The sequence below is a fragment of the Lepidochelys kempii genome, chromosome 15 (assembly GCF_965140265.1).
Source record: "Lepidochelys kempii isolate rLepKem1 chromosome 15, rLepKem1.hap2, whole genome shotgun sequence".
In the NCBI taxonomy this organism is placed as follows: Eukaryota; Metazoa; Chordata; order Testudines; family Cheloniidae; genus Lepidochelys; species Lepidochelys kempii.
In genome coordinates, this window is record NC_133270.1 from 10,512,483 (window position 1) to 10,539,319 (window position 26,837).

A 26,837-nucleotide genomic window follows, 5' to 3' on the forward strand; every position below is an offset into this window, starting at 1 on the left:
AGAGGAACAACAGAGTGGCTAGCGCCTAGATATGACCTGCAGAGAATGGGAACTCTCACAGAGGAGACTAAAGGAAGAAAAAATGAACTATTAGAACAAGGAATGAGAACATTTAACCAAGGAAAACAGGTACTTCAGTGGAGGATATGGAGGTTGAGGAACCTGGTTACATTTCTGCTGATTTCTTACTGGGACTGACTCCAGTAAGATCCTCTTATGATTATTTTGGGCAGAGGTCCAGAGGATGGTAGCCAGCCTCAGATCTGTCACTATTCAAAAGGTGTGCAAAACATGCCTATGGAGTTCTCAGCATCTCTTAGTAAACATTACTCGTGGAACGATGTTGAACAAGTTGCTATGTCAGTGTTATAGGCCCTGTTTCTGGGTGGTGAGTGATATTTTATGGTTTCTTTTCTCAATTCACCCTACCCACTGAAGGTTTGAGGCTATACTGGCTTTTTTATTCTTTGGCAATTAGCTCCCCGTATTCTCTGCCAGTCTGTGGAATATAAGAATATAGGAACTGCTACACAAACAGACTGATAGTCCATCTAGCCTGGTATTTTCTGTTGGACCTTGGCTGCTCCTTCAGCAGGAAGTACAAAATCCCCTATAATGCACCTAACTAGAATCCTGTTCTACCATAGTAGATGAGGGAAATAATTTCTTCCTGAACTCAGGGTCAACAGTCCTGGAAACTGAAAGTTTCTCACTCTGCCCTACCACTGTTCTTCAGTCTGGGCTTGGAGGAACTCCATCCAGGGAGTTCAGTCTCCACTGACCCATTCGGTCCCTGGCCTCTCTGATGTGAGACTGACATTTTGGGGGCCAGTTAATTTGAGCTGTGATAGTGGGTTTGTGATTTGGACACCCATCCACTGGGAACTGAACTGAGACCCACCAATTCATTTTATGCAGATGAAAGTCATTACAATCTGAGCACTGCTCAATAATCTGCTACCAGCCTGGTGTGGATTTGAACTGGTGACCTAGAGGTGAAAGACTCTTTCTGCCATTCCTAACACCCTGAGCTGTCCATTTCACCAGCCTCTTTAATTTTATTCGAATTAATATAATTTATTCATAGATAAAAGTCTCATCAGATTTTGAAATTTACTAAGCTATGTGCCTCAATTTGCACAAGTAAGTTTCATGGACTAATTATACATTGCATTAAAATATTTCCTTTATTCATTTATTTTTCCCCTTTTTAATTTCAGCAAGTGCCCTCTAGTTCTCATGTGATGGGAGAGCATTAAATAGGAGCTCCCAACTGCTTTTTTGTAGTATACAGTATTTATAAAAATATTCCCTATCAGAACTCTTCTCCTTTCCAAACTACTACTCCTAGTGTTTTTTCATCTTGCCACATCTGGACCCTGCCCCCACCACATTATGCCTCTAACTAATTTTGTTGTCCTCCACTGGACCTTTTCTGCTGTCTTTCTTAAGATGAGGGAACCATTGCAGAATGAGGTATGCAAGGTGACTACTTACCATCATTGTAACATAGTATTTTTTTCATACTTCGCTCTATCCCCTACTTAGTACAGGATAGCATCTTTGCTTTTTTGAACATCGCTGTACACTAAGCCATCCATAATGATAGCCTCTAAGGAAAAAGATCTAGGTATCACTAATTCAGAACCTGTCAGTGTAAACAGATGGATTAAACTGTTCCTTTTAATGTACATTACCTCCCATGCACTTGTGTCCATTGAATTTCTGTCTGCCTGTTATTTGTGTAGAAAGTGATTACACCCAATACTGGGGTTTACTGCTTTGACTTTGTATCAGCTGTGTAACAAGAGACCTAATATATTTGTGTTACTTTCTGTTTATATCACTCACAAAAATATATGTGACAATATATTGGTAACTAATTGTTTACTCAGTTGTGTACCCTCTCACTACAGATATGCCCTGATTTAAATGCCTTGAGGGATAACTGAAACATTCAGATAACTGGAGTTTCAAATTAGTGAAATGTTTCTCTGTGAATTTTAGATGCGATGGATATGTGAATCTTGGTTAATTGGGGTTTGAATGACCAGGGTTTAACTATATCTTTTTGAAATACAAATGGTTGCGTGATTTTTTTTTTAATTCAGTTGTTGCTATGTTGTCTAATTACCTAGTTTTTCCTTAACTCCTTCTGGAATTCTTCATAATACGTCTTAGCCTTAACTTACCTGGTGATTTTGAGTCTTCAGCATATTTTAGTTCCCAGCCCATGTCTAGTTCTAGCTGAGAGTAAAGTTTTGGTAATAATGTCTTAGACTGTTAAATTTTAGAAATTAGACAAGCCAGCAAAGACCGTTCCTCCCATATGCGTCTTTTCCTCCCACAAAAGCCCGTCTTTTCAGGGCTCCCACCAAGGTCCTTCATGAGCTGAGAGATTCATCTAGTCCTCAGTCATATTCACTAGTTTTGTTTTTTCCTTTGATTTCCTTTGGAAGCTGCATCAAAGTCAGCTGGAGCTCCAGGAGGTGCGACTGTCCTGTCGGCAGCTCCAGGGAAAGGTAGAAGAGCTTAGCGAGGAGAGAAGTCTCCAAAGTTTCAACACAACCAGCACATCCCTGCTATCTGAGATTGAGCAGAGCATGGAGGCAGAAGAGCAGGAACAAGAGAGAGAACAGGTATGATCATCCTTGCACACTGGGGAAGCATATGAACCTTTGTAAATGTGCCCATATGAACACACGTGTAAACATGTTCACGGCTAGTAGCTGGAAAGCATGGCAGACTAGTGCAAACGGCAATCACACACCACATTCCGCAAAGCTGCTATTGATATCAGTTAAGAAACCCACAGTCACAGCCTATTGCAAACCACACTGTAGTCATCCAACACTTTTTTTTGCATCTGATAAAGCAGTGCATTAATACACGTGCATATGCTTCTGTGAACTTACCTAGGGGTACAGAACCACACCAGTTAGGAGAGAGCGAAAGGGCAGCACTATTAACACATATTGTAAAGTACATTTAAAATCCATGTGCGCATGCACACAGATGAAAAGAGCAAGGGCTGCACAAAACCTGGCTGTTCAAGGAGACAATGTGATCCAGTGGACATGGCACTGGGCTGTAAGTCAGGAAATCTGGGTTTTGTCTCAATCTCTTATGCTGACTCACCATGTATCATTAGGCAAACCAAGTAACCTCTCTGTGTCAGTTTCCCTATATATTCAATGCAGGTAATGATACTTCAAGACCTTTAGATGAAAAGCACTAGATAAATACTTGTTGTTTTTCATGAATATTACATCTAGGATAGGGTGCATCGAAGGACTTTTCTAGCTAATGGGGCATCGTCACATTCTGGAGGTCTACAAACAATAGAATCTCATGGGTCTCTAAAGCCATGGACTAATATAATGCTGTCTTGTTCCAGCTGAGACTGCAGCTCTGGGAGGCCTACTGCCAAGTCAGGTATCTCTGCTCTCATCTCAGAGGAAATGACAGCGCAGACTCTGCAGTCTCCACAGACTCCTCCATGGATGAGTCTTCAGAAACCTCATCAGCCAAAGATGTCCCCGCTGGCAGCCTACGTGCCGGTCTCAATGAGCTGAAGAGGCTCATACAAAGTGTTCTGGATGGCACAGACTCCCCGGTAGGTATTTGGACACAGAGAAGGATTTTTGGTGTCAGTGTTGATGCTAGGCAAGGAAGAGTCTGGGTTATTTTAGATCCTTAATTCTGTGGGCTTTCAGAATTCTTTTGTGGCCTTGAAGATGGGACATCAGAGTACACAACCCATTTTCAGCAATCTCACATATCACAAGTAGGCCAGTATTTGTTCATGCCAACCCAAGGGATTTAAGCTTATGACCTCAAAAGGTATCAAGGTTCTGTTCAGATACTCATCCAAATCTTTCTAGTCTAGAAATCATTCTGGAAAACTCATCCAAATCTCTCTAGTCTAGAAATCATTCTGGAAAACTCATGAGATCAGGGTTTCCTGCAAGAGTTCTAGTTTGTGTTAGTTTCAGCCAGCTTGAATATATTGCAAAGTTTCTCATGGTATTTTGGTTCTTTCACCTTCATTTCTGATTAAAGTCTCCCAACCCTGTTTTAAACTGCAATGATATAAAGAGATCAGTGAGTGAAAATCAAGGTAAGAGTTATCATGAGAATTGGGGTCCCTATAGAGTATAGACACAAACACTCCTGTGATAAGCCATCAGAGGTGGCCCCTATGCCTGGAAGAGGGAATGTTCTACAGCAGAATAGCACCTACTGTTTGCCTTGGAGTACTGAGGATGGAAGCAGAACTCAGAAACTTAACGTAATAGGTGATTGAATGGAATCATGCTGGAGGAGATCTGCAGATCCTCTCTTTGGAGGACTGGGACAACCTCCATGACAGAGTAAAATAGTGGGGAAATGTGTAGCCTTTCAGAAAGACTCAAAAATCACATCTTGGCCCTCCATTTGCTTCATCCTCGAGACTTGTGCGTTCCCCACAAGGAAATAGCCAACCTGAAGGCAGCTCCATTCTGGAGTGGAACATCCAGAAATAAGCCAGCAGGCTATGTGTACTTGCAAACCTCAGACATGAATGGGAACCCTGACCCAACCAGTTTCAATGCCTGTAGGAGTTGTGATTGAATCATAAAAGGTTGAGCAAGAATACAAGATTGTATTTGTTCAAGGGAGAATGGAGATAACATATAAAGGCCTAAACATAGAAACCTGGTTAGGAATAAGTGTATGAAGAGGTAAATATCGGAGCTGGGTTGTACTCAGAGATAAGGGCAGAGGATTACAAAGTGGGGAGCATGTCTGTATATCTTTGTGCTAAGGTAAGTCACCTGTGTGTATTCTTTCTGCCCAGGCTTAGGGGCTGTGTGTGTGTTCATCGTAGTTGATGTGTTTGTGACTGCTTGCATTGTGAGCCCTCTGGACACTGTATAAATATATGTGAACATGTACTGTAATATCAGAGCTCTTGCAGAGTGACGTTCCCACTTCCTTTTACTCTCTTAGAGCTGTCTCCAAATCAGTACAAAACTAATGCAAACTGTAACTTATAAATGAAAGCTCAGCAAGATGTTTCTCTCTTTTTGCCAGAGTTCTCGGAGAAGTGATGATGATGCCTTAGAAGAACAGATCAGGCAAACAAGTGAGGACTCAAGAGCCCTGAGGGAGTTAATGGAGGGAGAAAGAGGGAAGCTGAGGCAGAGCCTGGAGGAGCTGCAGAGACTTCACAGCCAGGTGAGCAATCCATGCAGATTCCCTGGACCTTCTAAAATGCATGTTGCTTTGTAAGACAGGATTGTGGCACATTCCCACAGGGCGCTCTGCTTATGTGGAAGAGGTCGTCTAGTCATATCCTGAGAAGACCTGTTGGCAACACCTTTCAGAGCCCTGTATGAGTCAATCTTTGCTAACCCAATGTTCTTCAAGTATGTCTCAGTGTGGATCCCTCTGTAGGTGTGCACATGCGAGATTGGAACTGGAGTGGCAGGAGCCATGTATGCACCCTGTGCTGCCTCATCCGAGAGCATAAAGATGGGATGGCTGCAACCCTGTCTTGGTTCCCTCTTACTGGCTGTGGCAGCAAGACAGAACCCGGCAAGTATCCAACCCACTAAGTTGCAGCTCAATCTAAACACTTCTTCAAAGCCTTCCCAAACTGAGGAAAAGGAAGAGATCTCTCTTCCCAGCAGCATCCCCAGCCAGACCACTGATGCCTGAATACTGGGAAGGGCTAGATCCAGGGCTGAGCCATGTCCGTGCCTCATCTCACCACTAAATGGTCTCCACCCTTCGCTGCTAGATGCAGTGGTATCCAACGGCAATGGCATCAGCAAAGGCTGACTTTAAAACATTCCAGAAGTTCCTTGTGTGGCCTGCCGAGACTTTGGAGATCAAGACACTTGTCTCATAGTCACCCCATTGAGTTCCACTCTTTGCCCTCTGCCGCGCTCTTCAGGGATCCTTCTCATGAGAGCCAGCTACTAACAGAAGTGGCCTCTTTCCTTTGTGGCTCCGAGACGAAGCAGGATCTCAAGGCAAGGGGCTTCTACTCCCAGTATTTCCTCATTCTGAAAAAGAAAGGGGGTCTTGGTCTATCCTAGATCTGAGGAAACTGAACAAATACATATGTTGTCTTTGGTTCAGCATACTTCCATCATTCTGTCATTCTGTGCTTAAGACCGGTTCATGGCTCTCAACTTGTAGGATGCGTACTTCTTGTGGGTCAGATGTATGGCTTTGTGGAAGTACCTAAGATTCACAGTGGGGCCCAACCATTACAAATGCAAGGTTCTGCCCTTTGGACTCTCCACAACACCAGGAATATTAGCCAAATGCCTACCAGTGGTGGAAGAGCATTTAAGGAGGTAGGGAATCCATGTCCACCCGTACCTGGACGACTGGCTGAAGCACGTTCCAACATGAGATTTCTAAGTCTTGGAATACCTCCTTTCCCTATTCTCTTAAATGGGGCTCCTTGTGAACTATGAGACATTGTTTCTCATGCCACTGCAGATGAGTTCAGAGGAGCTTTAATTGACTCCAGGTTGGCAAGAGCCTACCTCAGACAGTGCATACATGTCTGAGACTTTTAGATTACATGTCAGTGTCCATGTACGTGCCACTTGCCAGACTTCACCTATGGCCCTTACAGTTGTGGCTGACATCTGTATACTTCCTGTCCAGACATCACAGGAAGCTGTTCAGTGCCTTGGGTCATGCAAGAGTTCTATTGGTGGCTAGACTTAGTGAACATAAGAAAAGGGGTGCTGTTTTCTGTCCTTTCCCTCATGATAATGCTTATCACGGACGCATTAAGGACAGGCTGGGGCACTTACCTGAACCACTGGCAGATGCAAGGCACGTGGTCTCGGCATGACTTGATCACCTGAATAATATCCAAGATCATGCAGGGTTAGGATTCAACTCTCATTTTGCTACAATATCTGCTTGTCGCACTCCAGTACACTCATAGCTGGTCTTCGCATGCCCTACAGTATCAAAATTCCTCAAAGGCCTCCCTTGCAGGGCTTGCCTTCCAGTCAAAGACCCAACTCCCATCTGGGACCTCAATGCCATCCTTCTAAAGCTTGTGGATACCCCCTTTGAATCACTATCAGAATGCTCTGTACACCACCTTAATATCAAGCCTGTCTTCTCTCTTGTGGCCATTTTCTCACCACAGAGAGTTAATGAACTCCGAGCCCTTATGGCCAGACTGCCTTACACACCCTTCCATAGGGACACGGTGGTACTGATACTATATCCCAAGTTCATCCCTACAGTGGTCTCAGAATTCCACCTAAACCAATGGATTGCTTGACTAGCCTTCTTCCCAAAGCCCCCTTCAGCGCCAGGAGAAAGGAAGCGCCTACTTAGACCTCTCTAGTGCTTTGTTCTATTACCTCATCAGAAGCAAGGCTTTCAGGCCATATTCAGCACATCAAAAGACTAAGCTATCTCATCACACAGGATCCACCTGCTAGCAAATGGCTGGCAAGCATCTCCCTCCAGACATCAAAGCACACTTCCGCAGAGTACAGCCGGCATCTTCCACCTGCATCAGGAACATGGTGATCTCCAAAATCTATAAGGCTACACAGAGCAACCCACAGACTTCATGCACTTGATAAGGCTGCCTGATGCCAAATTCAGGGAGTGGTACTTCAATCACTGTTTGACCAATACAGCTGAGACCCCTCACTCCCACCATTCAGGGAAGGTACTAGTGGCCAGTCATCTACAGTGGGATCCACGCTGACAACCTTGAAGAAGAAAGACTCACCATTCCCTAGTAACTGTGGTTCTTCAGGATGCTGTTGTTGTCAGTGCAAGTCCCGCAACCCATCCTCTGTTACCACTTTTCAGATTCCTCGGCAACACAGGAACTGAGTGGGGTCACAGCCACCCCACTCTTTATGCCCCGATATGGGAGCATGAGGCAGCACAGAGTGAATATGCTGCCCAGTGAACACTGCTATTCCAAAATAAACCCACTCTCTCACTGATCAGGCCCATGCACATCTACAGTGGGTCCGTGCTGACTGCTCAAAGTACCACAGTTTCCATAGGGTAAGTAACCACGTGGGAGAAACAATCAGAAAATCTTTGTTTAATGCTAAAGAAAATTGCTGAGCAGGTGAATGACTTCTCCATTCTACTCCCACCAAGTGGTGTGTTTTCTCCTGTACACCCCTCTGTACATCCACAGCTACCGATATCATTACAGGGACAGTGCCTTCTAACACACCTCTGGATATGTATAACAGGCATATTTACAGGGCTTGCCATGCAGTGCAATCTGTGAACAAAGGAACTGGTCAATTCTTATAGACTGTCCCATGCTGAAAGTCTGTTCCAACCTCTGCTTGGAAGCTCATCTGCTTTAGATGGATGAAATAGTGTGGGCTCCCCAGCCACCTGCTCTGAACTGTGTTCCTCTCCTAGGGGGGAAAAAACACTAATGCAATGTCTTACAGCTCATTTAGAACCTCTGACCACTGCCACTTGGAGGAAGGTACTGTATTGGGACTGTATAGCCCTCCCCTTCCTGGGAATAAGCATGGTGGCTTTCCCAATCAGGGCCAGTTGAACAAACACAAATGAGGAGCTTTCCCACTGTATAAATGGTTAATACACAGACATATCTTTGAAGGGTTCCCTAGTGCTTGTGTGGCAATCTCACAGGGAACAGCTCTTTCGTTCTTAGGAATATGCTAACACGGAGAAGATTCAAGTTAAAGCCAGAGCCTTTCCTAGGGATGAAAGAGGTGCTCCCAGCAATACTTCAGACAAAGTATTGGGTAGCTTCTCACAGTTAATTCCATTACAACCCACTACCTCATCTGTCAAAGCTGGGAGGTAATTGTCACATTCTGCTCAGCATTGGTGAGGCCTCAGCTGGAGTACTGTGTCCAGTTCTGAGTGCCACACTTTAAGACAGATGTGGATAAAATGGAGGAGAGTCCACAGGATAGCAACAAAAATGATAGGTAGGACAAGAAGTAATCAGCTTAATCTGCAGCCAGGGAGATTTAGGTTAGATATTAGGAAAAAAATCTAACTATAAGGGTAGTTAAGCTCAGGAATAGTCTTCCATGGGAGGTTGTGAAATCCCCACCACTGGAAATTTTTAAGAACAGGTCAAACAAACAACTCTCAGGGATGTTTACTTGGTTCTGCCTCAGCACACGGGGTGGACTAGATGACCCCTTGAGATCCCTTCCAGCCCTACCAGCCCTTCCAGCCCTGTGGTTCTGTATTCTTTACTGGGACATGGAGAGTCCAACACTGTGTAGGACTTCAGCCTAGTGAACATATCTCACCCCCTCCTGCAGCCTCCCAGAAAGACTTGCCAGCCAGTACTGTATTTTCACCTGTCATCACAACTCCATCTTCAGAAGCAGTTTCTCTGTGTACATTCATCTCCCACAATCTGTCCATACCCAGAAGCAGATCCATGGCAGATCCAGTGACAGTGGAAAAGTAAGTATCGATGTGGTGGATAACTTCTTAGCTGTCTTCCCACCACCAGTGAGGTTTAGAGAAGGGTAGTTTGCTGCATCTCAGGAAGATTTCCAAGGAGTTAGTGCAGTACGTTGGTAATGGAACTCCTGCATACAGCAGACCAAGAAACTAAATGCCTATGGAAGATTGCAGAGCTGCGATAGAGCGAGTCCCTCGTGATTTCATACGCTATTAATTCACTTTGGACTGGACTAAAGGGTAAATAGATTCTCAGATTATTAAATATTTTACATGTATTTTAAAGTCTAATTAAAATTCTGATGAGTGCCAGTAACTCCTTCCTTAGAGCTGAGTGGCCTTTTTCGCATCATCACTCTTGTATAGGTTTGTTTTTAACTGCTCACTGCTTCTAAAGAAAAGACAGTCAGGAAAAAAAAAATTTATTATTTTTTTAATCTTATTGCGGAGGGGCGGGGGACACTTGAAAATATATGAACCCAAGTGATGTCAAGGAAAGGTCAGAGACAAGAGTGCAGGCTGAAAGGATGTTGGATCAATAGAGGAGTCCCTTGGTGAGGAAGTAACATTTCGACAGTGAACCTTCAGTGGCTGCAATGCAGCTGAGATAGCGGGATCACAACCCATCTTCTTTATGGTGGATCATAGGCGCTGCAGTGGAGCAATGGCCTCTAACATTATCCATGGTGACCATTAAATGTAATGGGGTGGAGTCATTGCCATCTGATGGCGTTTGGTGGCCCATGTCAAGTGAGTTGGCAACGCATAGGCCTTTCAGGTAGGAGCCACCACTTCAGTTATGACCATTGTTGGCAGCCTCTGTAAAGGCAAAGGTTTGATGGGCCCGGAGACTGGAAACTCTCACCCTTACAAGGTGGTTCATTCAGATCAGAGCTGAGGCACATGTCTAGTAGAGGCCAGTTACTGCTCATGCTAACTGCTGTGTGATGAGAGGACTTCTCTCTTCAAGGATGCCAGTTGGGCGCCTTCCACCCATACTAATTATTACCCTGAGAGGAGAAATGTTTGACAGTGCTCTTCCTGTTCCTGACAGGTGACGCTGCTGAGTGTGGAGATGACTGCACTGAAAGAGGAAAGGGACAGGCTCCGAGGGTCAGCTGAAGATAAGGAGACAAACGAACGGCTTCTGAAGGCCATCAGGGATCGAGATGAAGCCATTGCCAAGTAACTAGAATTCTATCGAAGAACAGAGAAGAGTTTGGGTTGTGGTCTCAGAATTTACCCACCAGTTTGTTCAAAGGAGACACTTTGGGGGCAGCTTTGTTGCCAGGCTGCTGCCAGTAAAGTGGTAGATCTTCCCACTTCTGAGTGCTGAGGAGTCCTGCTAAGTGCCTGTGACCGGGGTTCTGATCCCGGGAAGTTCCTGGAACCAGCAGTTCTGCTCTCATTTAAAAGAAACTCCATAAATTCTATTTTCATCAAGTTTGGGGGACAGATCTTTTCATCAAGCCAAGAGATGGCTATTGCCCCATTTGGGAAGGGAATACAAATATTGGAACTGGTCCCTTCCTCCTCCTCCTCCTCCTATTCTCTTTTGCTCTTCCAGCCTCCCTTCCAATTCCTCTGTGTAACTCTGCTACTGCACCTTCTCTAACCTATTCCATAGCTCTTCCAGCCCCCCTCTTCCATTTTGCTCTGGTGCCTCTGTGAATCTCTGTTACTGCAATCCTCTGGTCCTTTAATTATGCTTCTCCTCTATCCTGTTCCTCTGCCCTTAGCCTCTGTGCTCCACCTCCTCTCTGCTCTCCCTTTCTCCTGCTTTACTTTCTCTGTGCAACCCTGTTAGTGCATCCTGCTGTCCTTCCCCTCCTATGACTTCGATCCCGTCTTTTATGCCACGTTTTTTCATTTTTTTACCTCCCCAGTCTGCCCCTTCCCTCCCCATCTTTGCTGGCTCAGTTTTAGGCAGCCTGAGGGAGGAACATGAAGTTCAGAACACCAGGCTCTGGAGGAAGGGAAAGAAGGGCAAAAGCACTTGTATTCTGCTTATTCTAGATTAGAGGAGACTCTCTAACCTCCGGTGAAATGAGACAAGACGGAACACAATGCAGCCCACTTCCTTACAGCAATGCCTAATCCTTGCTGGGTTGGCAAGAGGAGAAAAGCACACAAAAACATGCGTGTATATGAGGAGGGAGGGGACATAAGCAAGCATACAGAATGGCTCATTTTGTTTTTTAAATTATACGATCTGTCAAGTGTTTTTTACAGTGTCCCAAAGGATACCAAATCCCTTCAGAATGCCATTGTAACAGCTCCATCTGTTGGCAGAAGTAGGGAATATCCCTGCTGCTGATTCGTGCAAAAGGCTTGCTTTGACATTTAATAGCAGTATGGGTTGCCAGTTCTGCTGTCTCTATGGCAACTATGCCACTTGGGGGATGCATAAATTCTACTGTTAATATCTAGCAGTGATGGGCTGTTTTACAATAGAAGCCTATTTTTCTGAAACACTCAGACCTGGGGCCTTTCACTGGAGGTCTGCAGATTTTTTGCTGTTCAGGTGACCCTAGTAGTTCACGTGGGACAAGCCATTAATATTTATGGTGTGTGGAACTGGGTGTGAGAGATATTACTGGAGAGAGGGTGTACAGTGACTGTGGCTGATTGATTGCAGACAAGGGAAGGGTGGGATGGTGCTTTAGGTGAGAGTGTTTGTGCTTGCACATACAGATATAAAAAACAGCAAAAGGCACATCCCAAGCACCAGGGTAACATCCCCTGCCAAACTTCAAAACCCTGCTCCAAAGGCTGGAGGTATTGGACCATCTCAGTGGAGCAGTTGGAAGATTATTATTAACATGGACAAAGTGTATTTCCCTCTTATCTCAGGCCATTTTTGCTGAAACTTTCTAAAACAATTCAGCCTCAGGCAGACACCCAGCATGGAAAATTTCAGACTGAACTGTTAATTTGGCAAAGTTATAAGCAACTGAGAACCGTGTTTTAATGGGAGGTGTTGAGCGTCGTTAAGTATAGGTGGTGCTACCAACTCTGCCTATAACATAAAAACTAATTCCCAGACCACTCTTCTGCAGAAAAGCAGGGGAAAGTTGTTATTCCAGGGTAGCGGATGAATCAGATGTGGTTGATACAAATATCAGAACAAACTTGCATCTAAAATTAGCAGCCAGGATATTCCCTACCAGTTTATATTGTTTCTTGGGCATATGAGGCACAGGAAATGGTTGAATAAAGACTTACAAGTATAAACTGTTTGGGCCAGGGTCTTAACACTGGACGCCTACACAACAATTTATCAGAGTATGTCCCACTTTCCATTCCCCCTCTACAGAGAAGTATTCTCCATATGATAAGGGCTCTGCTCACCTGGTGGCTTACTGAACTGGTCCCTTCTACAGGATCCATCTCCTTTTCATTGTCCCAGTAGAAGCTGGAGCTAGTCACCCACTGAATATTCAGAGTCCTTTGGCAGATCTGATGCCAGGTTCCATATCCTGATTTTGTTGAATGTGCTGAATGGAAATCAGTGAAAACTGGTGAGGTGGTTCTGAAGACCTGCAGGAATTGATTTAGATAAAATTGAATTGTGCTCTGAGATTGTCCATGTCTCTCTTTTTTTCCCCCAGGAAGAATGCAGTGGAAATGGAACTAGCCAAGTGCAAGATCGACATGATGTCTCTGAACAGTCAGCTGCTGGATGCTATTCAACAGAAACTGAACCTCTCGCAGCAGCTTGAGGCATGGCAGGTAGGTGATGCCCAACATCAGTACAAAGCATTGGTGGAAGCACTTACAGATCATTGGCTCAAGGTGAGGGGGTATACTGGTTGACGAAGTGAAAGTTCCACAGGCTGACTCATTCTTGTCTGTAAGCTCATGTCACACTTAAAGCTGGAATATATCTGGAATACAAAAGTTGTTGTTTCTCAAGTAATAAAACACTAATGTGAAGGGCACAAGTCCCTGAGAGCCCCAGGGTTAAAGCAGGGGAGTGATCTCTGGACTTGGACCCTTGCAGACAGTGGCTGTTACAGTATACTATAAAGAAACAACTATTTAATATGGGGATAGAACAACTAAAGGAACCAACTCTAATTTCACAGCTGCCCATAACCCTGGTGACAGGTACATCTCTTTTTCAAAACTCAGTCCTTCTTTCTAACAGCTGTGACCCGGCTCGGCCTCTGGGATGTGGATATGGAAAAGTTTTGCTGTACAGGGACAAAGGTTCCTTACTCTAGATTTCCTATGTCCATAGGTCAGAGACATTGACCATCTCAGATCAGATTACTATCTGAACAACATGCTGACTGAAGACACTCACGTGTAGCAGGACTAAATCTTCTAAAAACTTCAGTCAGTCTTCTGTGCCTCCTTTTCAGATAGGGAACAGAGGCAAGGAAGCCATTACTGATCATTTGGGGTCTACCATTTCAGGACACAGATGTAAATGCTTTCTTTTCCATCAGAAAATCTAGCTAGATGGAAAGGTGAAAGCTCAGTCCCACTCCAAATTATAGGTAAAATGGCTAACCTGGGTTCTTCCAGTTTGGGAGCCACTAGTACCAAAGTCACACAAAGCCAGAGATCGCTTGAGAGAAATAAGAGACAGTAGTTATTAATTTGGACAAATAATATGGAGGGAGGGATGTGTGAAAAAAGATACAAACAAATGGAAGGAGAGACAAGGACCAAGGCAGAGAGACAGAGATTGCTCAATCCCTGATTTGTTATAGCTTGTTACAGAATGTGTAAAATGATGACTGCACTGACTATCCAACCTGACCAGTAGAAACCTCTCCCATGCAACCTTTCTCCTATTGTAACTCCATTGTGTTTTCGTTTCTCTTTTTTCTCCTGCTTACAGTTTGCTTCCTCAGGGCTTTTTACTATCTGGCTCCTTTGGTTTCTGATCTAGTGGCCTTTCTCAGTTCCCGTACCAACAGCTTTAGTCGTACACCCCTCCTGCCTTTGAGGTGAGCTCCCACGCTCCATCCCACCCACCTCATTCACTCTCCCATCACATCCAAGTCCAGTGTTGTTTCATTCTCTGCTGTGAGGAAAGTGTGCTTCACAGACTACACTAGCCTCTGTTCCATTCACTACTTTCATTACACGTGGCATCCTCCATGATCATTTCCACACAGTGAAAGGTGCCCATTGGAATTCACTGTCTGTCTCCTATAGCTGTTTCCTTTTAACACCTGTTTTCCTCTCCAAAGCTAGGGTATGAATCTGTATCCACGGAAGCTAGTGGCAGGTTTCAGAGTAACAGCCGTGTTCGTCTGTATCCACAAAAAGAAAAGGAGGACTTGTGGCACCTTAGAGACTAACAAATTTCTTTGAGCATCAGCTTTCATGCATCCGATAAAGTGAGCTGTAGCTCACAAAAGCTGATGCTCAAATAAATTTTAGTCTCTAAGGTGCCACAAGTCCTCCTTTTCTTTTTGAAGCTAGTGGGAGTCTTGTCATTGGCTTGAACAGGTCTATAAGGGTAAAATTCTACCATCACTTACACCTGCACAACTCACTGACTTAAGTGAGGTTGCACAGGTAAACTGATGGCAAATGTCTCTTGGCATGTGCACAAATCTTATTAAACAGGTGAGATGAGCTGTTCCTTTCTGAGGAATGAATGGAAAGGTCCGGTCTATTTTAGGGAAGCTAATAGAGTCTGTCTGGGAAATAGTATTTTCTGAAGAGTATGTTGTCATTTGTGTCCAATCCGGAAGTCCTTCTCCTTTGAAACCTTCACTGGGTTTGATGTGTGTTGGGACAACTGGCTGTGAACAAGAAAACATAACAGGTAATTACTATTTTAAATCATCAGAATTATTATAGCTCCTGGTGTAATTCCATTGACTTCAGGAGTTACATCAGGCATGAATTTGGCCTATAAAACGGAGTTAATTTTGTTGAATAATAATGAACGAGAACAAACAGCCTTTGAAAAGTTTTGTATAACCAAAACATTGCGTCATGGTAAGGGTTTTAAAGTTAAAGCAAAACCTTTTTACATCGTAGGGCCAGCTTTGCTCTCAGTTATGCCAGAGTAAACCCAGAACTGGTCCACAGAGACTCACAGTAGTGTAACTGAGCACAATTTGGCCCTTTAGCATGTAAAACCTTTTGCCAAGAAAAGCCATTTCAGGCACTGCGCTCTCTCTCTTCAGATCAGAACGTAGAAACTAGCTTTCCATGCCACGACAACACTCACAAATCTGACACTGAAGCAGTCATTTGGGAAGCCAATCCAATGTTAGTGACAGCTGGGCAAGGACTCAAACTTTAAAACCATAACATTGCCCACTCAGGCTAAGTCTACACTATAAAGCTTATGCTGGCATAGCAATGTCGACATAGCCCCTTAGTGTAGACACAACCTACGCCAACAGGCGTTTTTCTGCCAGTGTAAGAACATTCTCTCTCCAAACAACATTACGTGTGCTCACAGAAGTACTCTTCGGTTGGCATAGCTGTGGCTACACTGGGAGTTTAGTCCGCATTCATGCCCCTGACCGACACAGCTCTGCCAATGTAAGTTTTAAGTGTAGATCAAGCCTGAGAATGAGGGAAACTGCTTTTCTCTCCCTCTAGGCTGAGAGCACACATCACACTCATCTAATTGCATGCACAAAATTTAGAAGATACATTAAAAAAAAATCCTATTCCATGGATGTTAACAGGGAATCGCCTTGATGGGATGACACAGTAGCTAACTTACCTCCGTTTTTAGTAGTGGAGGATGCTGGATTGGTAGCTCTTGCAACTGAAACCTTCTGGCTATTCACAGAACAGGTTTGGATAGAGCAAACTCCTGGACGTTGCCCGGCCAGTGCACCCCAGTCCTGCCCTGGAGGGATCCTCTCTAGAGTTGAAGGGAGTTCAGTCTCCATGATCCATTCAGTCCTTGTCATCTCTAAAATGGCCAAGGTGATGGTTGGTTTAGAGCTGGAGTATCTACCCAGTAAGGCCTGGACTGAGACTTATTTTACACAGACCACCAAACGGGCTCTAGATGATAACAGCTACTGACCTGGGAGACAAAAAATCACTGCTTTTCACCGAGAACTGAGAAACCCCCTAGGTACAGACCCAAACTCACAAAGACTAAGGGCTTGTCTACCCTGGCACTTTACAGCGCTGCACATTTCTCACTCTGGGGTGTGAAAAAACACCCCCCTGAGCGCAGCAAGTTTCCGCATTGTAAAGCGCCAGGGTGCCCCAGCGCTGGGAGCTACGTCCCTCGTGGAGGCGGTTTTTTTCTAGCACTGGGAGAGCTCTCCCCCAGCGCTGGGCTGTGACTACACAGCCACGTTAAAGCTGAAGACATGCCCTATGTCAAGTGAACTTGAACTCCCCACACTAGTCGATAGAAGTCTTTCAAAAGCTACGTGGAAAAACTGGACTATTCAAGGTGTCCCTGCCTCTGGTAAGGACCATGAGCCCATTCTCCCTTTGTGCAGTCATTTAAATTTGTGCAAAGTGAGTATTAAGTTCCACCCCCCATTGTGAGTGGCGATTTCTGATTGGGTAGTGTTTTGTACCCAGTCTGCATGCATGTGACTACAAAAGGTGGAAGGCAGTGGGATTCGGGCCTGGTATGCCCATACTAGACATTCTTGCTGCTAATAGCTAAAAATGCATTCAGTGTCATTCACCTGCCTAGAAGAGTAATTGAAATAAAAATTGGGGTTGTTTTTTTTAATTTGTAGTCCTATCTTTTGACTGATGACAGTACAACAGATCCCAAAGGCTGCAGATAAGGCTATATGGACATCCCTCGTTACTCCTGGAACTTGGACTCTTAGTTACCACGTGTAGTGCTTTGCTAAATTGTAGTTTTATAAACAGGCGTTTGCTGTTTTGTATTTCATAGCATATAATGTCAAACAGCAGAAATATAGTGGGACCAATCCTGCTCCCATTGACTTTAGTGGGAGCAGAATGTGGCCCACTACAGAAGATTAGATCAGAAATGGAACTCCACATGTAAAAAATATATATATTACTATATTGCAGTAAGTTTTTGCCAAGCCTCCTGATTTACTGAACCAGAAAAGAAGATTAGAGGTAGATTTTTTTTAAAAAAAGAGTCATTCATGTCTGATAACCATCTAATATAAATGAAGTTTAAGTATTTTGGGGGTGGTGTTGGATTTTTTTCCCAAGACCCCAAGTATTTTTAGAAAATTAAATTAACGCTCCCACTACTCTAGCTGTGTTTAATTCATAATTGTATCTTGGTGCTGGTGAGGTGTCCAAAGTACTATAGTTTTGCTCTCTTAGTCTCTATTTTAACCAACGGCCCTTGACAAAAATAGCCATGTATCGTAGCTTCCTAGAGCTGGGGAGAGCTTATTTACAGTATGTACATTTATACAGATACATGCATTCAACCAAGATAAACCATTCTCATCTCAGCTTGGGTATGGAAACAGCAGATCTTAGTAGAATTAAATATTCCAGTTGGTCTTTTATTCATACATTGCTGCACAGGAGAACCCAGGATCTGCCACTGAACACATATCATGGGAAAGTATCAGACTGGTGAGACTAAGTGCCATTTCTTACACTATGGGTCACTAGAAATTTTCACTGAATTTGACCTGTGCCTACCATTATCTGAATAAGGAGCAGCAGTGGTGCCCCCAAAAGCAAACGGGGAAAAATTTAGATGCTGAAAGGAGCTTTTGTGTTGCTTATTCAAATAGAGATGCAACAGCTTCCCTTTAACTTTCACTATTAAATAAGACATGCCTGGCTGTTGGAAACCTGCATGAAACCCCAGTAGAGTGGGAGAAGCCCACAACACCTGAGCTGAAAGAAACCTGGGGCCTGATTCTCTGGTGCCTTCCATGATGTGAAGTCTTTTACTCCCTTGCAAGCTGGCTCTGAAATGTTACCACTGGCAGGAGGGAGAGCAGAATTCTGCTATAGTAGCATGTTACAGCCACTTTGCGCAGGTGTAAGTGACTCCACCAGGTGAAAGGCAGCAATGAATCAGCCTCTTGAGCTCTAAGACAACCAAATGCAGCTGTCCAACAATGCTGAGGTGAACAACTGTCATGACTGCATTAGGCCAACGCCATTAATGATGTGTTTATGAGAGCTAGTCAATGGAATAGCTTGTTTGGATAATAGCGTGTCTAACTAGGTTTGATGGTTAGCGTTGATAAAGGCTTGTGCTTTCCCCGAGGCTTGTCTCTAGCAGTGGGATGATATTGTCCTGGCGCAGTGTTCTAGTCCGTAGACATCCGCCCAAAACCATACGTGTTCTTTGTAACAATGTACTCTAAAAATGGAGGCTCCACCTCAGCTAATCAGAATACACAAGCACTGTCAAATTATCCCTTTATACTTTGGTTTACTGAATGAAACTGATACATCACTGCTCCCTCCACCCAGTTTCTCCTCTCCACTCCATCCCTGTGTATCCCTTGCTGCAAACTACTAGGAGCCACAGCTTGCTGAGGTCTAATGCCAGCTCAGACATGGCCTCTCGGTGTGAGCCAGGGCAAGTCACTGAACTTCTGACCTACCTCTTGTTGTCTAGTCAGCTCCCTCAAGATGTAATGTCTCCTGGGACAGGCTTTTAAAGGGCTCTCTATCCAGCCTCCCTATTTTTATCCTTTGCTCTGCATTATATATAATGGTCTGCCACAGTTAAATGAGGACACAGAGCTGCCAGTGAGATGGCTAAGTGCCTTCCTCATCTGCATGGGGGAAGATGCCCTTTGAAATGCTGGGTGTATAAGCCCAAAGGATGTTAAGCTGCTGGAGTGAATAATGAAGTTCAGCTTGACCCCTTCCCCCTTCACTTTCTTCCATCACTGCCCCCTTTTTTCCAGCCCTGATTTAAAAAACTATGAACTCTTCCGTCTGTCCTTGCTTCAGGCCCCCTAACGGCCCTGTCCCTCTTCCTGCTACTTCCAGCTCACTGCATCTGCTTCCTAAGGAGCTCAGATAACAGGGCTGGGCTTTGGGCAAGTACATCACAAGGGATGTCAGTCCATCCACCTCCAGATATCGGGTGACTAGGCCACAAGGGGCAATTCTCCCCCTTCTCCCACACACCAAGATCAAGCATTACTGATGACCAGGTGTGGTGTTTTATGTGCTTGTTGGAAGTTGACCATCTGCCTCTAAACCATCAGAAACGTAGGGCAGAGGCAACCTAGTGGACAAACTGGAACTGCTTGTGTTCCAGTACGACAATGCTAGGTTAATTTATATTTCTAAAACGGGCCTGAAAACAGAGTTAGGAAGGGGTGGAGAGGGAAATATTTTGGGGTCAGAACGAATCTAAAATGCACATTGCTATATTACGTGTACTAGAATAGTTAGAAAGGCAGGTATTTTCCCTCCTGAAAACAAGCTAATCTCTTCAGGATAAATTATTCAATTTCCCCACTCCTGGTGACTAACCAGATCACCTTGTAAAGTGAGACATCACTTCCTATTACCCTGTAAATAATGGGCTTAATTTAAGACACTGTAAAAGTGAACGGTGCCATAAGTGTCTGCAGGCTGTTTACATGATTCCCAGGAGCCCAGTGCCTTCACTGCATCACTGACGGTGTTCCACATCTCTGGAGCCCTGAACATACCAAATCAGAGCTGGCATTTGAGCTGTGATGGTGGGTGATGGAGCATGTGCCATCTGTGTCCTCTGGCATTTGATGGTCGTCCATAGCAACCAAGCTCCAGTAGAGTGTTATGCTGCATAGAATGTGTGTGGGTTGGAAATTGCCATCTTCTGGACTCACGCAACCCTGAGTCTGATTAGTGCCGAATCTTTGTTCAACTATGTAGCCATCTGGCTAGAAAGTCATTCTGCATAATCAGACCCCACCACTCAGGGGGTTTCATCTAAACAGTAGGTTTTGACAGCCGTGAGGAGTTCATCAGCCGCCGCAGCCAGGTGGCTATTTCCTCATTCCGGGATTAGCCCAGCAGAGCCTGAATTCAGGTGTTGCAAAAATAGGACTTTTAGCGTGAGGGTGCCTAATGGTGCCGGCTGGAGTGAGAGAGCAGCTATCAGAACGCAGAGGCCTCGTTCAGAAGACAGATGTGAAAGCTCAACCCTGACTGTCCTGGCTTTTCAGAATGTCATTCCCATGAGTGATGGGTAGCTGTTAGTCTGTTCTAAATTCAAAACAAAACACAAACAAATACCTTCTGCAGGATGTGGGGCTGAGTCAGCTGAGGTGCAGTAGGAGACAGGTACGAACAGAATACTTGCTCTGAGAATGGCAGATTACATCACCACTCAGACTCCATTTCCCCATCCGTGAACTGGGAATTCTGACTGTACCTGCTTCCAGCGAGGTGTCTATGTGAGGAACTGGTGTTTGCACAACTCTTTGAACATCGGAAGTGCTGTGTATTTGTATTGCTGTGTTCAACTAGTCAGAGCCTCAAGTTCTATTGACCCCCATGGACACTGCAAGGGTGAGCAACCTCCTTGAGAGGCAAGGAGCCTCGTCATTTGGGCTGATTTGACATACTTGAAATTTCACACAAGATGGTAATTCTGATCCTGTTTTCTTGCGAAACATGTACAAGATGGTCTCCTGCTTGCATACGACATTAGGGCCAAATGGAGCAGAACTGGGTTTGGGGTTATTAAACTTCGATTTCCCTGTTGTCAAGTCATGTCTTGCTGGATGATGTTAGAGTTGGCTGTTGACTAGAATCCTTTTGCAAATGGCAATCCTGTTGATTACAATGCTGTGAAAGTTACTTAGGGGAAGGAAGGTTTCTTATACTTTAAAAGTGTTGGATGATCCAGTGGCGAATTATAACCTCCTGCTGATCAGGCAACTGCCGATGGTCTGTGCCATGTTATTTGAAAACTGATCGGAAACAAAGTCACCATAATACTCCTCAGTAAATTGTACTAATGCCACATAACTCATCCGTAGCACACCCCATGACAGTAGTTTCTCTTTGATTATCAAAAAAAACCTTACCTCCTTAGTTCCCTCTTGAAGAGGTTCTCATGTATGTGGTCACCCTCACCACGTCTCTGTCACCTGGCCTGCCTACTCTTCAGTACAGAGCTACTCTAGGTTCAGTACTACAGTCCTGTCCCTTCCTGGACTCTGCTTCAGTCACATGCCTCAGCTGTGCAGCTTTCTGGACAGAGAGAGGGGAGATGACAGCCAGCCAGCTTTGAAAAGACAAGCCAGGGACCTTGGAGAAGGGTACCAGAAGCGATGCGCCATTTCACGGGCATCAGCAAAACCCTGGAAAACAGCCACCCCTTAAACTACATTAAACTGTGAATGGCCTGATTTCCATTTTAATAATGGTGGGGCAAAAGGTAAACTTCTTGTCTCTTTATGGGCTGGTGCTTGAGGAGCAGCCAGCGATGTTGATGAAGGCTCATGCTGTGTGGTTAAATGAGGTCCTTGTACCCTCCACCCTTCCTCCTTTCATCATGGCCATTCTATAATCCCATTTTAGCCCTGTCCATGAGTAAATTCTGCTGACACCCTGGCTGTGCTTCTGACTGAGCATCCCTTTTCCCTTCTATTACAGGATGACATGCACAGGGTCATTGACCAGCAGCTGATGGACAAACATCTGAAGGAATGGAGCCAGCCTGCTTATTCCTTCTCCAATGGCTACAGAGCAAAGCGGTATGCAAGACCCTCCCCCGTGTTCAGGCCGGAGCAGCAGGGGGATGAGCCCATTGGGGCAGAAAGGAACCGTCTCTTTTCCTTTTTCAAGAAAAATTAATTTGAAAGGAGAAATATTTCCAATTATTCCTGCTTAGAGCTGGGGGCAACTGCTCAGCTTCCTAATGGACCTGAATCTGATCCAAAAGGAAAAACACAAAGGGTGAAGGAATTAACCCTTGAGACTGCACTATTTACAATCCACCTGGTCTGAACAAAATGTTTACATGAATTGGAGATTTGCAGTTTGACAATGTGATACCAACTGAGAGCAACTTTTCTTATTCCTTAAGCAAAGTGATAAACTTCAGGGTACGTTTTAGGCGTTTTGACACAGGCCCCTCAGTTTCTGCTGTGAAGAATAATCCAATTGTCTTAAACTCATTCTCTCATGCTGGAGAAGGAAATAAGCAACCCCAGGACAAGGCAATACAGGGGACTGACTACTGGCATCACAGGGGACTGACTACTGGCATCACAGTAAGAGCAGGGGAAAGGAGTGGCCTTCATACAACCTCCAGTCCTGGCAGCTGGGCTGTCCTGCAGATTACACAGGCTGTAGTTGCATTGGTCCTGGAAACGTAACATGTTTACATGGCTGTAGCTTACTCTATGGGGGAAGTCCTTATTGTCCTCTGCATATGACTGGAAGTCTTTATTCCCCCTGGTGCTCTCCATAGCTACTCCTACTGCATCAGGAATCCAGATCCCTTCCAGCTCTAGCAGATTTACAACTGCACTATGCTAAAAGGTGAATCTAGCTCCCTGTTGGTCAGTTCCAGACACGCCCCCCGCCCCCAAGTATTGAGGATTTGATCATCGGGGAGGCTGAGCACCTACAACTCAACATGCAGTGAATGGGAGTTGTGAATGTTCAGTACTCCTCATGTACCAACTCTTCCCTTAGCCTTAAGTCTGGCTGGGGAAGTTCAGTGTAGCTCAGCCTTCGGGCTAAAGGCCTTGTGCATCTTCCTAGTGAAATCAATAGCCAAAAATCTGAGTCACTTCAATAGGAATAAGGACTGGGCTCCAATGACCTGCCATCTCAAAGTCCCGAGCACCTAAAACTGATGGATTTGAATAGGAATGGGTTGTTGTGTGTCTGAAAATCAGGTCCTAGGTGTAGCTCTTCCACTGCTCAGCATTGCTGCAGTAGCTTCAGTTATAGGGCTGATCTTCAGGGCCAACCGTAGCTCCTGTGTATATGTTTTCTGCTACTCAGGCCTTGATGGTAGAAGTTTGGATCCCCTTATGCTCAGTGTCGCTGTAGACCCTCCCTTGTAGTGAGAAGGCTTTGATCAGCCTGGTGTGAGGAGTATGGTCATGCTGCTACTCTACATACACGCACACACTTTGGTGCTAGAAGTCCTGCAGCATGTAGGAGATTAGTAGTAGGGTTGGTACCTTCTGCAGGCCATATAAGTACCACTTAGAGCTCTTCCTTTAAAATTACTTTCCCACCAATGAAATAAGCATTTCCCCGTTAGAGAAAGCTGACGCTAGCATGTTTAAGCAACAGCCTGTTCCAGAAGGATTTTATGCTGCTGTCACCTTTTCATTTCCCAATTGCCGGTCTCCTACAGTCCTCTCCAAGCTGCGTACGCAGCACGTGTGTGGGTGAGGAGGGGAAATGTATAGCCATGAGGGAGCGTATATGCGCCATCCTAAGGAAAGGGGCTTAAGTTATGCAATGAAGATGCAGTGATAAGAAAGGTGCCTTTTGTTGCATGTTCACTGGGAGGGGAGAGTGGACGTGGGTCACAGGTGCTTAGGCTAGTGATCGAAATTCACAGCATGGCTCTTCGTTTAAGGAAGAAGCTAGTCCTTAATCTCTTTGCAATATTTTTTTTCCAGTAGGAAGGTTGAGAGAGGAAAGCAAGCATATTTCGAGCTGATGGTTGGGCATGGGAGCTATTCAGCCCAGAACACGGGAAGGACAGAGCTTATGAACCAGGGACCAGGTCAGAGGAAATTGTCCTTATGCTGAGCTGCTGTTGCTCAACTGCAACAAAACTAGCTTAACACCAGATAGATACTGTTTTATGCATCAGTACAATGTCTCAGCAAGATGTTCCCAAAGTGTCACGTAGTTAATGCTCTGCTTTAAGTGTCCTAAATGTTTCATCGTCCCTTAAACCAGTGGTGGGCAACCTGCGGCCTGTGGGTGGCCCATCAGGGTAATCCACTGGGGGGGCCATGAGACAGTTTGTTTACACTGACCATCTGCAGGCACAGCTGTCCGCACCTCCTAGTGGCAGCGGTTCGCTGTTCTGGGCCAATGGGAGCTGTGGGAAGCGGCAGCCAGCACCTCCCTGCGGCCTGTGCTGTTTCCCACAGCTCCTATTGGCCAGGAACGGTGAACCGTGGCCACTGGGAGCTGCGGGCAGTCAGTGTAAACAAAAAGAAAAGGAGTACTTGTGGCACCTTTGGTTAGTCTCTAAGGTGGCACAAGTACTCCTTTTCTTTTTGCGAATACAGACTAACACGGCTGTTACTCTGAAACCTGTCAGTGTAAACAAAGTGTCTCTCAGCCTGCCAGCGGATTACCCGGACAGGCTGCATGCGGCCTACAGGCCACAGGTTGCCCACCACTGCCTTAAACTGTCCTTGAGCACTCACCATCATAGACAGCACAGCTGATGATGGATTAAGTCCAGGCTCCTTTCACTGCCTATGAGGGTTGAACATGCCAGCGCCCCCTCCCCCCCAGGGCAGCTGACACTTACAAACCTATTGAAAAAGGTCACTGGGAGGGAGAACACTAACCGGAAGAAGCCCAGCAAAGTAGATTCCGTATCCCAGGCAAGCATCAGCATACAGGGATTATACCACTGCCCAGGAATTGGATCTGCAGCAGTGAACACCACTACAAAATATTTTCACCCATCAGTACTTAAGGGACCGTTCCAGGCAGTATGGCAGGGATGAGACATGCACCTTGTACAACAGTTGCACAGTTAAAGGATGGAGGCTGCACATTTCACACAACTGCACGACAATTACAAAGCAATCTCGCTGCCTCTGTGGGAAAACAAGGAAATTTTTTTTTTTGCTAGCTAGGGGGAAGCTCCCTTTAACAAAGTCTACAGCTGGGGCCTACTGTTATATATGAGACTCGAGCATAGTACAGAAAACAAATACAAATAAATGTAGATTCAAGTCAAGTCACTCGCACTTTACTATCTTAACACACACCTAGATCAGCAAGGTACCATTCAACAAGAAAACAAGATCCATTTAAGAAGAGAAACTGAGGAGTGAAGTCTACGGCACAGCTTGTGCAGAGCAGCAATAAAGTGGGCTTACTGGCAATAGTACACGCACAAGGATGTCAGGTGATGTGTTTAGGCCTTACCCTATCTAGGATTGATGGTGGATTCTGGACATCCAGCAAACCCTCTTTACCATTCCCACTTCACTGCAAAGCAAGATTGTTTTAACCAAAAGCTTAGAGGTACAAGGGACGTGCCTGGGTAAGACAGTGAAGTGACAGTCCCCATAGACTGAAAGTGAAAAAGCACACAGCAGGGACAAACAGAGAATGTATCTATAGATATGTACATACCACAGTGCTGTAATTTTTGTACGTAGCAGTAATGTAAATAAGTGTATGGGTTTTATAAGATACGTATTATATACATCTATAAAGGCATATTTTTAGTAAAAACAATGCTCCACAGCTTCTTTTGTAAATAGTTCTCTTCAGAATAAAATGGGTCATTTCTACGGTACTGTCTCTGGGCTTTGATCCCTGGTTATTCTCTGAACCTAGAGAGCCACCTCACCCTGAATACACACTCAGGACATCTCGCAATCTCAAGCAATTCAGCCATGTGTGCGCTTCCCGGTGAAAAGGGCAGAGAAGCAGTAGTAACCCATCTATTTTGAGTATTCACACCTTCAGCTGCCTGGGAAACTAAGGGAAGATCTACACTTAAAATGCTGCATTCAGGGCCGGCTCTAGCTCTTTTGCCTCCCCAAGCACCAAGCCACTGAAGCAAAAAAAGAAAAGAAAGAAAAAGGCCGGCCCTTGAAATGTGCCGCCCCAAGCACGGCCGGAATGCCGCCCCTTCACATGGGCCAGCCCAAGCACGTTCCTCCTTGGCTAGTGCTTAGAGCCGGCCCTGGCTGCACTGGCGGAGTTGCAGCGCTTAAGACGCTCCTACACCGACGGGAGAATTTCTCCCATCAGCACAGTTAATCCACCACCCTGAGAAGCGGTAGCAGCTCTCCCATCAACACAACGCTGTCCACGGGGGGGAGAAACTAAGTACCGAGGGGGACATTAAGTGGAGGTAAACCCACAATGTAAAAAATTGCAGTGGGGAGAAAAAAAAAGAGCCTCTGATTTTTATTAATATTTGTCCTCTCCTGCTTCTAACAGAGCTCCAAACTCTGCTGGAGTCTCCAGCTCTACCCTGTGTAACTGCAAGTGAAGTCTTCAAAGCTTTACCTGGGGACAGGAATGAAGGAATAAAATGCAGATCAACAATTTTCAACCCATAAAGAAAGATGTAATATACAGTTCCACTAAAGAGTGAAAAATCCCAGGGCAGCAAGAGGACTGAAGGCAGCCACTGTCCCTTGCTAAACACCCCCTGCAGAAAAGCACCACATATAACGAGGATGGAGGCAAGCCAGGGAGAGAACCCAGCTCCAGATGCTGGACAGCAGAGGAAACAGACCTTCAAAAGGAAG

The 26,837-nt window shown here is 45.1% G+C and overlaps 1 protein-coding gene across 4 annotated transcripts in view; it reads left to right on the top strand.

Annotated features, from left to right (window-relative positions):
• Window positions 1–24,545, top strand: part of BICDL1 (BICD family like cargo adaptor 1) — a 67,490-nt gene extending 42,945 nt beyond the window's left edge. The window contains exons 5-11 of one of the 4 annotated variants that reach the window (XR_012155034.1): window positions 2,460–2,639; window positions 3,398–3,616; window positions 5,077–5,220; window positions 10,523–10,653; window positions 13,080–13,200; window positions 14,321–14,429; window positions 22,000–22,082. Coding sequence is in view for 3 of the 4 variants with exons in the window: in XM_073312586.1 (XP_073168687.1) it covers window positions 2,460–2,639; window positions 3,398–3,616; window positions 5,077–5,220; window positions 10,523–10,653; window positions 13,080–13,200; window positions 22,000–22,200 (996 nt within the window). In the remaining variant the exon portion in view is untranslated. Of the gene's footprint in view, window positions 1–2,459; window positions 2,640–3,397; window positions 3,617–5,076; window positions 5,221–10,522; window positions 10,654–13,079; window positions 13,201–14,320; window positions 14,757–21,999 lie in introns of those variants that run through there. The other 3 variants (XM_073312586.1, XM_073312587.1, XM_073312588.1) reach the window with 3 other exon arrangements.
• The last annotated feature ends 2,292 nt before the right edge of the window (window positions 24,546–26,837 follow it).